Below are 15,207 nucleotides of genomic sequence, written 5' to 3' on the forward strand. Positions count from 1 at the left end.
CTGCTGCTGGAAAAACGTATGTGTTATGGCTTTACACCCCCTGCTATATTGTGGATAAAGAGTTACCGGTCTAACAGAACACACAGGGTGTTCTTTAATGGAAGCCTCTCCAACATAATCCAGGTAGAATCAGGAATTCCCCAGGGCAGCTGTCCAGGCCCATTACTTTTTCCAATCTTTACTAATGACATGCCACTGGCTTTGAGTAAAGCCAGAGTGTCTATGTATGCGGATGACTCAACACTGTACATGTCAGCTACTACAGCGACTGAAATGACTGCAACACATAGCAAAGAGTTAGTTTCAGAGTGGGTGGCAAGGAATAAGTTAGTCCTTAATATTTCTAAAACTAAAAGCATTGTATTTGGGACAAATCATTCACTAAACCCTAAACCTCAACTAAATCTTGTAATAAATAATGTGGAAATTGAGCAAGTTGAGGTGACTAAACTGCATGGAGTAACCCTGGATTGTAGTCTGTCATGGTCAAAACATATTGATACAACAGTAGCTAGGATGGGGAGAAGTCTGTCCATAATAAAGCGCTGCTCTGCCTTCTTCACAGCACTATCAACAAGGCAGGTCCTACAGGCCCTAGTTTTGTCACACCTGGACTACTGTTCAGTCGTGTGGTCAGGTGCCACAAAGAGGGACTTAGGAAAATTACAATTGGCTCAGAACAGGGCAGCACGGCTGGCCCTTGGATGTACACAGAGAGCTAATATTAATAAAATGCATGTCAATCTCTACTGGCTCAAAGTGGAGGAGAGATTGACTTCATCACTACTTGTATTTATGAGAGGTATTGACATGTTGAATGAACAGAGCTGTCTGTTTGAACTACTGGCGCACAGCTCGGACACCCATGAATACCCCACAAGACATGCCACCAGAGGTCTCTTCACAGTCCCCAAGTCCAGAACAGACTATGGGAGGCGCACAGTACTACATAGAGCCATGACTACATGGAACTCTATTCCACAACAAGTAACTGATGCAAGCATTAACATTTTTATTTAAAAAACTGATAAAAAAAACACCTTATGGAAGAGCGAGGACTGTGAAGCAACACAATCATAGGCACAGACACATACATACACACACACACGATAACATACGCACTATACACACACATACACATGGATTTTGTACTGTAGATATGTGGTAATGTTTTAAAAATTGTATAAACTGCCTTAATCTTGCTGGACCCCAGCAAGAGTAGCTGCTGCCTTGGCAGCAGCTAATGGGGATCCATAACAAATACAAATACAAACCCATTACAACTTCCATTACAACCCATTACAACCTCTGGCTCTGAACGACAACTAATTAATTGTCACTTTTTGACGTAGGAGGAGAATAAAAAAAGTACTTTTCTTGTTGCCCAGTCCCATCACTCAGTCTTTTACCAAATTAAATGAAAACAACAACCATTCAAAGTAACGATGTGACTAATATTCACTTCAACTTGCTCAATGCTGTAGGGTAAAATAAAGGGCAGAGTTGTGACTTTGTGATGTCTGAGAATACGAGTTAGTCATTTATCACCAGCAACCATTCAAACTAATGATGGGCCTCTAACATCTGTTGCCAAAGGGTAGACTGACACGCTAGGTTCGGGCTGTGCTCATCAGAACCAAGTTTCAGTCCTTTTGTTTTGTCAAAGATGCAGAAATTATATGACGCTATTACTTTTTTATAAGCAACTCTACAATGCATAAACCTTAGAGTTGTGGTGTGTGTTAATAGGATATGAACATATAGTTCATTCCCCATTATGTTGCCTATGATGATGGAGGTTGTGGTATATGATAATATGATATGATGGAGGTTGTGGTATATGATAATATGATATGATGGAGGTTGTGGTATATGATAATATGATATGATGGAGGTTGTGGTATATGATAATATGATATGATGGAGGTTGTGGTTATGATAATATGTGATATGATGGAGGTTGTGGTATGTGTTAATATGATATGATGGAGGTTGTGGTATGTGTTAATATGATATGATGGAGGTTGTGGTATGTGTTAATATGATATGATGGAGGTTGTGGTATGTGTTAATATGATATGATGGAGGTTGTGGTATATGATAATATGATATGATGGAGGTTGTGGTATGTGTTAATATGATATGATGGAGGTTGTGGTATGTGTTAATATGATATGATGGAGGTTGTGGTATGTGTTAATATGATATGATGGAGGTTGTGGTATGTGTTAATATGATATGATGGAGGTTGTGGTATATGATAATATGATATGATGGAGGTTGTGGTATATGATAATATGATATGATGGAGGTTGTGGTATATGATAATATGATATGATGGAGGTTGTGGTATGTGTTAATATGATATGATGGAGGTTGTGGTATGTGTTAATATGATATGATGGAGGTTGTGGTATGTGATAATATGATATGATGGAGGTTGTGGTATGTGTTAATATGATATGATGGAGGTTGTGGTATGTGTTAATATGATATGATGGAGGTTGTGGTATGTGTTAATATGATATGATGGAGGTTGTGGTATGTGATAATATGATATGACGGAGGTTGTGGTATGTGTTAATATGATATGATGGAGGTTGTGGTATGTGTTAATATGATATGACGGAGGTTGTGGTATGTGATAATATGATATGACGGAGGTTGTGGTATGTGTTAATATGATATGACGGAGGTTGTGGTATGTGTTAATATGATATGACGGAGGTTGTGGTATGTGTTAATATGATATGACGGAGGTTGTGGTATGTGTTAATATGATATGATGTTGCCTTAGGTTTCCTCCTCTTCTTCACGTATTGAACCGAGGAGCTCCGACGTGTGACATTATGTCTATACATAGCCATGCCTACGTTCAACGCTTGGCTTGACAGGCTCACCAAATACAACAACGGACGTGCATCTGAAACACCAACCTGTCTCTAATGAGGATTCATGATAATAATATAATAATATGCCATTTAGCAGACGCTTTTATCCAAAGCGACTTACAGTCATGCGTGCATACATTTTTTTGTGTATGGGTGGTCCCGGGGATCGAACCCACTACCTTGGCGTTACAAGCGCCGTGCTCTACCAGCTGAGCTACAGAGGACCACATGACTTCAAGTAGCTTCAAGAAATGTAACAGATGTACCCCTTTCCCGCAGTCAAATGGCCAAATCTCCCTCTAGTGGCTTCATGGGTGGAACGGTATTAAATATTTTTCATAATTTCATAATTAATAAACATTATTTCAAGAAACCTGCTGAAAATCTGGTGTTTCTATGTCAAACGGTTTTGTTATATTTCAGTCTTCTGTGATGTATATAAAGTGTAACATTGGGATGCAAACTCAAAATGTAATACATTTCAACTCTATATCTAACATGGTCCAGGGGTCTTCTTTTCTTTAAGCCCATAACCATGTGTGTGAGGTGGGTACTTTTGTTTCAAAGTAGATCTGTTTAAGACTACCAAGAAACACTGTGTGACTCTGATTTAGCCCACTGCAGTAAAATGTTAATAAGTATATATATATTATTTAACTAGGCAAGTCAGTTAAGAACAAATTCTTATTTACAATGACGGCCTACACCGGCCAAACCCGGACGACGCTGGGCCAATTGTGCGCCGCCCTATGAGACTCCCAATCACGGCCAGTTGTGATACAGCCTGGAATCGAACCAGCGGGTCTGTAGTGACGCCTCAAGCACTGAGATGCAGTGCCTTAGACCACTGAGATGCAGTGCCTTAGACCGCTGAGATGCAGTGCCTTAGACCACTGAGATGCAGTGCCTTAGACCGCTGAGATGCAGTGCCTTAGACCGCTGAGATGCAGTGCCTTAGACCGCTGAGATGCAGTGCCTTAGACCGCTGAGATGCAGTGCCTTAGACCGCTGAGATGCAGTGCCTTAGACCGCTGAGATGCAGTGCCTTAGACCGCTGAGATGCAGTGCCTTAGACCGCTGAGATGCAGTGCCTTAGACCGCTGAGATGCAGTGCCTTAGACCGCTGAGATGCAGTGCCTTAGACCACTGAGATGCAGTGCCTTAGACCCCTGAGATGCAGTGCCTTAGACCGCTGAGATGCAGTGCCTTAGACCGCTGAGATGCAGTGCCTTAGACCGCTGCGCCACTCGGGAGCCCCGAGGCTACCTTCACTCTCTATTCTCCATCATTGTTCAGTTATAAATTCAGAAGCAGCTTTTCCTTTAGCAAATATTTACAGGATTACTGAGAATATTTAGCCTGTTTGTTTGGTATCTTAGAAATGTTTGGTATAATAATAATAATAATATGCCATTTAGCAGACGCTTTTATCCAAAGCGACTTACAGTCATGCGTGCATACATATATATTTTTTTTTGTGTATGGGATGTTTGGTATCTTAGGGATGTTTGGTACCTTAGGGATGTTTGGTATCTTAGAAATGTTTGGTATCTTAAGGATATTTGGTATCTTAGGGATGTTTAGTGTCTTAAGGATGTTTGGTACCTTAGGGATGTTTGGTACCTTAGGGATGTTTGGTATCTTAAGGATGTCTGGTATCTTAGGGATGTTTGGTGTCTTAAGGATGTTTGGTACCTTAGGGATGTTTGGTACCTTAGGGATGTTTGGTATCTTAAGGATGTCTGGTATCTTAGGGATGTTTGATGTCTTAGAAATGTTTGGTATCTTAGGGATGTTAGGTATCTTAGGGATGTTTGGTATCTTAAGGATGTTTGGTATCTTAGGGATGTTTGGTGTCTTAAGGATGTTTGGTACCTTAGGGATGTTTGGTATCTTAGGGATGTTTGGTATCTTAGGGATGTCTGGTATCTTAGGGATGTTTGGTATCTTAGAAATGTTTGGTATCTTAGGGATGTTTGGTACCTTAGGGATGTTTGGGATCTTAGGGATGTTTTGTATCTTAGGGATGTTTGGTATCTTAGAAATGTTTGGTATCTTAGGGACGTTTGGTATCTTAGAAATGTTTGGTATCTTAGGGATGTTTGGTATCTTAAGGATGTCTGGTGTCTTAGGGATGTTTGGTATCTTAGGGATGTTTGGTGTCTCAGGGATGTGGTCCTTGGTGCTATTTGTCTATACAGTAGTGAGTACTAGGCCCAAAACTGATTAAAACCGAGTCAAATCTAATTTATAACTAATTTACAACTTTAAATATCTGAATACAATAATACAAATGCTGGTTTTATTACGGTTTTATTTATTATATATCATTTGGTTCTGAATTTCACTTTTTTTTAATTATAGGATTTTGGGAGGATTTGCCTTTGATAATTAACACACATCTTTCCTGTAATTACAGCAGTTTCAACATGTCAGAAATGACACAGAATCCAAATTCAGGATATGCTTTTTACACTTGTCTGCCTTTTGTGAAAACAAAAGGACTTTCCAAAACTATGTCTGTCTTTCTGCTCTAGTTGCCTTGACCCATTCCCAGTAACAGACCTCAAAGTGGACTAGCTAGACTCTCAGAGACCCATTCCCAGTAACAGACCTCAAAGTGGACTAGCTAGACTCTCAGAGACCCATTCCCAGTAACAGACCTCAAAGTGGACTAGCTAGACTCTCAGAGACACATTCCCAGTAACAGACCTCAAAGTGGACTAGCTAGACTCTCAGAGACCCATTCCCAGTAACAGACCTCAAAGTGGACTAGCTAGACTCTCAGAGACCCATTCCCAGTAACAGACCTCCAAAGTGGACTAGCTAGACTCTCAGAGACCCATTCCCAGTAACAGACCTCAAAGTGGACTAGCTAGACTCTCAGAGACCCATTCCCAGTAACAGACCTCAAAGTGGACTAGCTAGACTCTCAGAGACCCATTCCCAGTAACAGACCTCAAAGTGGACTAGCTAGACTCTCAGAGACCCATTCCCAGTAACAGACCTCAAAGTGGACTAGCTAGACTCTCAGAGACACATTCCCGGTAACAGACCTCAAAGTGGACTAGCTAGACTCTCAGAATGTATTAATTTCTGTCTCCGTCTCTAAGATTCAGGCAAGGGTTGGGGAGGTGGGGGAATGGGGGCGCTGCCGGGACAACACAGAGTTCTAAAGGTGAGCCACTTCATCAAAGAGACTCTTAGAGGCTTTGCTTGCTGTGTCGTGTCCTGGTGAGTGTGTGTGTGTCCTGGACACCTTCCAAACGCCACCGCCAACTTCCTGTCAGGCCTTCCTTGATGTTGCGGAGCTAGACGTACGTATCTGAGTGTGGTGGCACTGGTACACAGTGTGTGGGTGTGTGTAACACCCCCCACACACACATATGTCTGAATTAGCATTATCTTCAAGGCTCTTCGCCTTGAGAGAGAGAGAGAGAGAGAGAGAGAGAGAGAGAGAGAGAGAGAGAGAGAGAGAGAGAGAGAGAGAGAGAGAGAGAGAGAGAGAGAGAGAGAGAGAGAGAGAGAGAGAGACGAGAGAGAGAGAGAGAGAGATGAGAGAGAGAGAGAGAGAGAGAGAGAGAGAGAGAGAGAGAGAGAGAGAGAGATGGAGAGAGAGAGAGAGACAGAGAGAGAGAGAGAGAGAGACCATAGTCCCAATGGAAACCAGTTGCAGACTAGTGGGCCATCTGTGTTTCAAAGAGCTGAGCCTTTACATCCCAAATGGCACCCTATTCCCTACATAGTGCACGTCCTATGTGTGCCCTGGTCAAAAGAAGTGAGCTATATTGGGAATAGGGTGCCATTTGGGATGCAGAGTGAATTACTGCCACATATTAAAATACCTCCAGACAGCAACAGTGAATAAGGATGGAAGGAAGGGAGGAAACCTTTGGAAGATGGAAGAAGGGGAAGAGACGTCTTTGATGCGATCGCTCACTCAACTTTAATTTATCAGTTTGAGCATGTGCGGGGTGAGGTGGGGGCGGGAGGGACTGTGTGCAGTGGTGGAAAACGTACTCAATTGTCATACTTGAGTAAAAGTAAAGATACCTTAATAGAAAAGTGAAAGTCACCCAGTAAAATACTACTTGAGTTAAAGTCTAAAAGTATTTGGTTTTAAATATACTTAAGTATCAAAAGTAAATGGAATTGCTAAAAAGTACTTAAGTATCAAAAGTCAAAGTAAAAGTATAAATAATTTCAACTTCCTTATATTAAGCAAACCAGATGGCACAATATATATTTTTTTTTTTATTGACGGATAGCCAGGGGCACACTCCAACAATCAAACATAATTTACAAACGAAGCATTTGTGTTTAGTGAGTCCGCCAGATCAGAGGCAGTAGGGATGACCAGGGATGTTCTCTTGATAAGTGTGTGAATTTGACAATTTTCCTGTCAAAATGTAACGAGTACTTTTGGGTCTCAGGGAAAATGTGAGTAAAAAGTACATACTTTTCTTTAGGAATGTAGTGTAAAAGTAAAAGTAAAAGTTGCCAAAAACATAAATAGTAAAATAAAGTACAGATACCCCAAAAAACTACTTAAGTAGTACTTTAAAGTATTTTTACTTAAGTACTTTACACCACTGACTGTGTGTGTGTGCGTGCGTGCATACGTGCGTGTGTGTGTGTGTGTGTGATTGTGAGAGAGAGTGTAGAGGAAATTATGATTTTGTCTAATCATATCTCCATCCAAATCTCAATAATCCACTCCAATTTGTAGCTAGATAATTCTCTGTCCCAAGTGTATCTGTCTGTATATTCAATCCCTCATTCTACTCAGGGATAGCAGGCATGCGAAATGCACCACATCATACAGCCATCCCCATCTGGTGGACTAATACCACTCATAATAATCCTACCTATATTCTACACAGCTTTCTGATGGTGGATGGTTCACTTAATTTGGGCTGTTTGGTTTATTCATTTAATAAGAGAGAGAGAGAGAGAGAGAGAGAGAGAGAGAGAGAGAGAGAGAGAGAGAGAGAGAGAGAGAGAGAGAGAGAGAGAGAGAGAGAGAGAGAGAGAGAGAGAGAGAGAGAGAGAGTGAGAGAGAGAGAGATCCACGTCACAAAGTCTTCAAAAGAAATGATAGGTCTATCAATCTGATCAAATCACAATTGATTTAGTGCGTTTCACACTTTACAGAAACACATCTTTAAAAAGGAGAAAAATGAAGGAAGAAATATAATAATGAATAAATAAAACCAACGATCAGGGGTATCTTACTAAACAAGGTCATTCGATTATTATAATATAGTTAAAAATTTACAGCTATTCATCAGAATATATTTTTGAGGAAATATAGAGCTACGGATAGATATGCTATGATTTGTTTAAAGTATTTTGATAGATAACCGTTTCATAGTATACGAGAGAGAGAGAGAGAGAGAGAGAGAGAGAGAGAGAGAGAGAGAGAGAGAGAGAGAGAGAGAGAGAGAGAGAGAGAGAGAGAGAGAGAGAGAGAGAGAGAGAGTTTCTTCCTAGATTAGATTGCTATTGTTAATTTCTCCATCAAGGTGCAGTGAGACTATCACTTTGGGAACATCCCAAATGGTACCCTATTCACTATATGGGGTACTACTTTTGACCAGAGCCCCATGTGCCCTTTATCACCTTTTCACTGTAGCTATCCCTGTAGCTATCCCTGTAGCTATCCCTGCAGCTTTCACTGTAGCTATCCCTGCAGCTATCACTTCATTATCATTATTAAACGAGTGTTTACAACAATGAATCGGTAATCAATTAATTAGGAGCTTGATCTGATTAGCGACCTAATGGAGGGCAGAGGAACGGTTAGGATGATTGACCTGGATAAAGGACAGAAGATCACATACACACACACACACACACACACACGTACACATACACACATACACACACGTACACATTCACACACACTCAAGCGTGCAGAGGGGAGTGGATGGGCGAAGGGGGGGTGGAGAGGGATGGAGAGGGGGGGATGGAGAGGGGGATGGAGAGGGGAGTGGATGGGCGAAGGGGGTTGGAGAGGGGGATGGAGAGGGAGTGGATGGGCGAAGGGGGGGTTGGAGAGGGGGGGGATGGAGATGGGAGTGGATGGCGAAGGGGGGTTGGAGGGGGGATGGAGAGGGGGGATGGAGAGGGAGCGGATGGAGAGAGGGGGATGGAGAGGGGGATGGAGAGGGGTGGAGAGAGGAGTGGATGAGAGGGGGATGGAGGAGCGGATGGAGAGGGGGTGGAGAGGGGAGCGGATGGAGAGGGGGATGGAGAGGGAGGGATGGAGAGGGGGTGGAGATGGGGGGATGGAGAGGGGGTGGTGGTGAGAGGGGGATGGAGAGGGGGGGTGGAGAGGGGGATGGAGAGGGGTGTTTATGTCACAAACGGACAGCACTCTGACTGAAATAACATGCTATTTATATCATCTAATACTTTAATGAAATATTAATCATGTAAAATGTAATTAAATTAAAAGGATAAGTGACACAAGGATTACTGGACTTGATGCTGCTGCAGTGCTGAAACAAGCCCAGAGATAACCATCTGAATGAATATGAATGAATATGAGCAAAGAGCTACACACACACACACACACACACACACACACACACACACTGCATTATTAGGAAGTCACTTAATACACAAATTACAAGTGAAGGGTGGAAGGAGGGTGTGGGGGAAGGAGGGTGTGGGGGTAGTGGGGGAAGGAGGGTGTGGGGGTAGTGGGGGTAGTGGGGGAAGGAGGGTGTGGGGTAGTGGGGGAAGGAGGGTGTGGGGTAGTGGGGGGTAGTGGGGGAAGGAGGGTAAGGAGGGTGTGGGGGGTAGTGGGGTAAGGAGGGTGTGGGGTAGTGGGGGAAGGAGGGTGTGGGGTTGGGGGAAGGAGGGTGTGGGGGTAGGGGGGAAGGAGGGTGTGGGGGGTAGTGGGGGAAGGAGGGTGTGGGGTAGGGGGGTAAGGAGGGTGTGGGGGTAAGGAGGGTGTGGGGGTAGTGGGGGAAGGAGGGTGGGGGTAGCGGGGAAGGAGGGTGTGGGGGTAGTGGGGGAAGGAGGGTGTGGGGGTAGTGGGGGAAGGAGGGTGTGTGGGGTAGTGGGGGAAGGAGGGTGTGGGGGTAGTGGGGAAGGAGGGTGTGGGGGTAGTGGGGGAAGGAGGGTGTGGGGGTAGTGGGGAAGGAGGGTGTGGGGGTAGTGGGGGAAGGAGGGTGTGGGGGTAGTGGGGGAGGAGGGTGTGGGGGTAGTGGGGGGAAGGAGGGTGTGGGGTAGTGGGGGAAGGAGGGTGTGGGGGTAGTGGGGGAAGGAGGGTGTGGGGGTAGTGGGGGAAGGAGGGTGTGGGGGTAGTGGGGGAAGGAGGGTGTGGGGGTAGTGGGGGAAGGAGGGTGTGGGGGAAGGAGGGGGTAGGGGGTAGTGGGGGGAAGGAGGGTGTGGGGGTAGTGGGGGAAGGAGGGGTGTGGGGGAAGGAGGGTGTGGGGGGTAGTGGGGGAAGGAGGGTGTGGGGGTAGTGGGGAAGGAGGGTGTGGGGGGTAGTGGGGAAGGAGGGTGTGGGGGTAGTGGGGGAAGGAGGGTGTGGGGGTAGGGGGAAGGAGGGTGTGGGGGTAGTGGGGGAAGGAGGGTGTGGGGGTAGTGGGGGAAGGAGGTGTGGGGGTAGTTGGGGAAGGAGGGTGTGGGGGGTAGTGGGGGAAGGAGGGTGTGGGGGTAGTGGGGAAGGAGGGTGTGGGGGTAGTGGGGGTAAGGAGGGTGTGGGGGTAGTGGGGTAAGGAGGGTGTGGGGGTAGTGGGGGAAGGAGGGTGTGGGGTAAGGAGGGTGGGGGTAGTAGGGGTAAGGAGGGTGTGGGGGTAGTGGGGGAAGGAGGGTGTGGGGGTAGGGGGGAAGGAGGTGTGGGGGGTAGTGGGGTAAGGAGGGTGTGGGGGTAGTGGGGGAAGGAGGGTGTGGGAGGGGTTGGGGGTAGTGGGGTAAGGAGGGTGTGGGGGTAGTTGGGGAAGGAGGGTGTGGGGTAAGGAGGTGTGGGGGTAGTGGGGGAAGGAGGGTGGGGGTAGTGGGGTGAGTGGGGGTGTGGGGGGGGGGGGTAGTGGGGGAAGGAGGGTGTGGGGGTAGTGGGGGGAAGGAGGGTGGGGGGTAGGGGGGAAGGAGGGTGTGGGGGGTAGTGGGGGAAGGAGGGTGTGGGGGTAGTGGGGGAAGGAGGGTGTGGGGGTAGTGGGGGAAGGAGGGTGTGGGGGTAGGGGGGAAGGAGGGTGTGGGGGTAGTGGGGGAAGGAGGGTGTGGGGGTAGTGGGGGAAGGAGGGTGTGGGGTAGTGGGGAAGGAGGGTGTGGTGGGAGGAGGGTGTGGGGGTAGTGGGGGAAGGAGGGTGTGGGGGTAGTGGGGGAATTTGTAACAAGGATTGGGAGATGTGTTCGCTGTGTTGATATGAAACATGGTTAAGCGTATTTGCTGCTAATCAAAAAGGGTATTAGTTATGTATTATTATTATTATTATCATTATTATTATGTGTAATCATGATCAAGTCCAAATAGAAAGCCCCACAAGTAATATTCTAATATTGGATACGTATAGTTAATACTGTATTAAAGGGTTCATTGACCACCACTATTTGATCTACTGTGATCAGAATGACCTCATGTTCATCCTCATTTTCTGAGTGTTCGGGTTTCTGTGTGTGTGTGTGTGTGTGTGTGTGTGTCTGTGTGTGTGTGTGTGTGTGTGTGTGTGTCTCTCTCTCTCTCTCTGTGTGTATGTGTGTGTGTGTGTGTGTGTGTGTGTGTGTGTGTGTGTGTGTGTGTGTGTCTCTCTCTCTGTGTGTGTGTATGTGTGTGTGTGTTTGTGTGTGTGTTTGTATGTCATAGAGAGAGAAGGGGATTTATCTCATAGTATTAATTACAAGTACATTTGCTTTTATGAGATTACAATTGTTGTTAATAATTATACAATTATTATTGTGATTATTATTATGTTATTAATATGATATTATTACAATTATATAATTGTTTTATATAATAGCGATTTTAAAATCTGTGCCTCGTCACTGTTGAGTGGTTGGCTGCATTGACTTGGTCAGATTAATAATCCCATCCAGTAGCTGTATTTACAGTAATAGTTTAAAACTCATATTCAAAGCTCATTAGGAGATAATCTCCAGATTGACATCAACGATAATCCAGTTATTGTGTTCCAATCTCCTCACCACCCCTGGCCTAGAGCCTGACTAGTGCTGAACGACCATGTCTCTTCCAGAGTTATTTAAAATGTAAAATGTAAGCTAGAGAGAAATATGGATTTGGCACCTGTGTTAAAACATTAAACAGCTAATGTAAATAATGAAGATGTGTTTCTGTCTGGAGCAGGAGATGCTACAGGTCAGTGGTACACACAGACATCTACTAAAGCCGCCTGTCATGTGTAGACATATTTCTGAAAATGTGGGCACAGTCAGAATGTAGACAAGATCAGGACAAAGGACGCATGTTAGCGCCACGTTACACTGTGAAGCATATAGCCTAGCTAGCCTACACTGTTACACTGTGAAGCATTTAGCCTAGCTAGCCTACACTGTTACACTGTGAAGCATTTAGCCGAGCTAGCCTACACTGTTACACTGTGAAGCATTTAGCCTAGCTAGCCTACACTGTTACACTGTGAAGCATTTAGCCTAGCTAGCCTACACTGTTACACTGTTAAGCATTTAGCCTAGCTAGCCTACACTGTTACACTGTGAATAATTTAGCCTAGCTAGCCTACACTGTTACACTGTGAAGCATTTAGCCTAGCTAGCCTACACTGTTACACTGTGAAGCATTTAGCCTAGCTAGCCTACACTGTTACACTGTGAAGCATTTAGCCGCGCTAGCCTATACTGTTAGCGCCAGGTATAAACGAGGCTTCTGTCTCTTTCTATTTTCTCTCTCTCAATTTCAATTCAGTTTAAATTCAAGGGGCTTTATTGGCATGGGAAACGTATGTTAACATTGCCAAAGCAAGTGAAGTAGATAGTAAACAAAAAGTGAAATAAACAATAAATATTAACAGTAAACATTACACTCAGAAGTTCCAAAATAATAAAGATATTTCAAATGTCATATTATGTATATACATACCCCTTAGCCAAATACATTTAAACTCAGTTTTCACAATTCCTGACATTTAATCCTAGTAATAAGTCCCTGTCTTAGGTCAGTTAGGATCACCACTTTATTTTAAGAATGTGAAATGTCAGAATAATAGTAGAGAGAATGATATATTTCAGCTTTTATTTCTTTCATCACATTCCCAGTGGGTCAGAAGTTTACATACACTCAATTAGTATTTGGTAGCATTGCCTTTAAATTGTTTAACTTGGGTCAAACGTTTCGGGTTGCCTTCCACAAGCTTCCCATAACAAGTTGGGTGAATTTTGGCCGATTCTTCCTGACAGAGCTGGTGTAACTGAGTCAGGTTTGTAGGCCTCCTTGCTCACACATGCTTTTTCAGTTCTGCCCACAAATTTTCTATAGGATTGAGGTCAGGGCTTTGTGATGGCCACTCCAATACCTTGACTTTGTTGTCCTTAAGCCATTTTGCCACAACTTTGGAGGTATGCTTGGGGTCATTGTCCATTTGGAAGACTCATTTGCGACCAACCTTTAACTTCCTGACTGATGTCTTGAGATGTTGTTTCAATATATCCACATAATTTTCCTTCCTCATGATGCAATCTATTTTGTGAAGTGCACCAGTCCCTCCTGCAGCAAAGCACCCCCACAGCATGATGCTGCCACCTCCGTGCTTCACGGTTGGGATGGTGTTCTTCGACTTGCAAGCATTCCCCTTTTTCCTCCAAACATAACGATGGCCAAACAGTTATATTTTTGTTTCATCTGACCAGAGGACATTTCTCCAAAAAGTAAGATCTTTGTCCCCATGTGCAGTTGCAAACCGTAGTCTGGCTTTTTTATGGCGGTTTTGGAGCAGTGGCTTCTTCCTTGCTGAGCGGCCTTTCAGGTTATGTCGATATAGGACTCGTTTTACTGTGGATATAGATACTTTTGTACCTGTTTCCTCCAGCATCTTCACAAGGTCCTTTGCTGTTGTTCTGGGATTGATTTGCACTTTTTGCACCAAAGTACGTTCATCTCTAGGAGACAGAATGTGTCTCCTTCCTGAGCGGTATGACGGCTGCGTGGTCCCATTGTGTTTATACTTCCATACTATTGTTTGTACAGATGAACGTGGTACCTTCAGGCGTTTGGAAATTGCTCCCAAGGATGAACCAGACTTGTGGAGGTTTACACATTTTTTCTGAGGTCTTGGCTGATTTCTTTTGATTTTCCCATGATGTCAAGCAAAGAGGCACTGAGTTTGAAGGTAGGCCTTGAAATACATCCACAGGTACACCTCCAATTGACTCAAATGATGTAAATTAGCCTATCAGAAGCTTCTAAAGCCATGACATAATTTTCTGGAATTTTCCAAGCTGTTTATAGGCACAGTCAACTTAGTGTATGTAAACTTCTGACCCACTGGAATTGTGATACAGTGAATTATAAGTGAAATAATCTGACTGTAAACAATTGTTGGAAAAATGACTTGTGTCATGCACAAAGTAGATGTCCTAACCGACTTGCCAAAAGTATAGTTTGTTAACAAGAAATGTGTGGAGTGGTTGAAAAACGAGTTTTAATGACTCCAACCTAAGCGTATGTAAACTTCCGATTTCAACTGTATATACAGTGTTGTAACAATGTGCAAATAGTTAACGTACAAATGGGAAAATAAATAAACATAAATATGGGTTGTATTTACAATGGTGTTTGTTCTTCACTGGTTGCCCTTTTCTTGTGGCAACAGGTCACAAATCTTGCTGCTGTGATGCCACACTGTGGTATTTCACCCAGTAGATATGTGAGTTTATCAAAATTTTGATGGATTCTTCAATTACATTGAGCTGATTTCTCTCTCTCTCTCTCTCTCTCTCTCTCTCTCTCTCTCTCTCTCTCTCTCTCTCTCTCTCTCTCTCTCTCTCTCTCTCTCTCTCTTTCTCTCTCCCTCTCTCTCTTTCTCTTGTTCTCTCTCTCAATTCAATTCAATTCAATTCAATTTAAGGGCTTTATTGGCATGGGAAACGTATGTTAACATTGCCAAAGCAAGTGAAGTAGATAGTAAACAAAAGTGAAATAAACAATACATATTAACAGTAAACATTACACTCACACAAGTTCCAAAAGAATAAAGACATTTCAAATGTCATATTATGTATATATACAGTGTTGTTACAATGTGCAAATAGTTAATGTACAAATGGGAAAATAAATAAACATAAATATGGGTTGTATTTACAATGGTATTTGTTCTTCACTGGTTGCCCTTTT

General features: G+C 43.9%; 1 protein-coding gene across 1 annotated transcript in view; it reads right to left on the reverse strand.

Annotated features, from left to right (window-relative positions):
• The window catches only part of LOC121574506 (vegetative cell wall protein gp1-like), a 52,802-nt gene that overhangs the window by 16,349 nt on the left and 21,246 nt on the right, over window positions 1-15,207 (reverse strand). Inside the window, exon 2 of the mRNA XM_041887116.2 lies at window positions 9,527-11,295. Within this exon, the coding sequence (XP_041743050.2) occupies window positions 9,527-11,295 (1,769 nt within the window). The remainder of the gene's footprint in view (window positions 1-9,526; window positions 11,296-15,207) is intronic.

The sequence above is a fragment of the Coregonus clupeaformis genome, unplaced genomic scaffold, assembly GCF_020615455.1.
Source record: "Coregonus clupeaformis isolate EN_2021a unplaced genomic scaffold, ASM2061545v1 scaf0121, whole genome shotgun sequence".
Classification (NCBI taxonomy): Eukaryota; Metazoa; Chordata; class Actinopteri; order Salmoniformes; family Salmonidae; genus Coregonus; species Coregonus clupeaformis.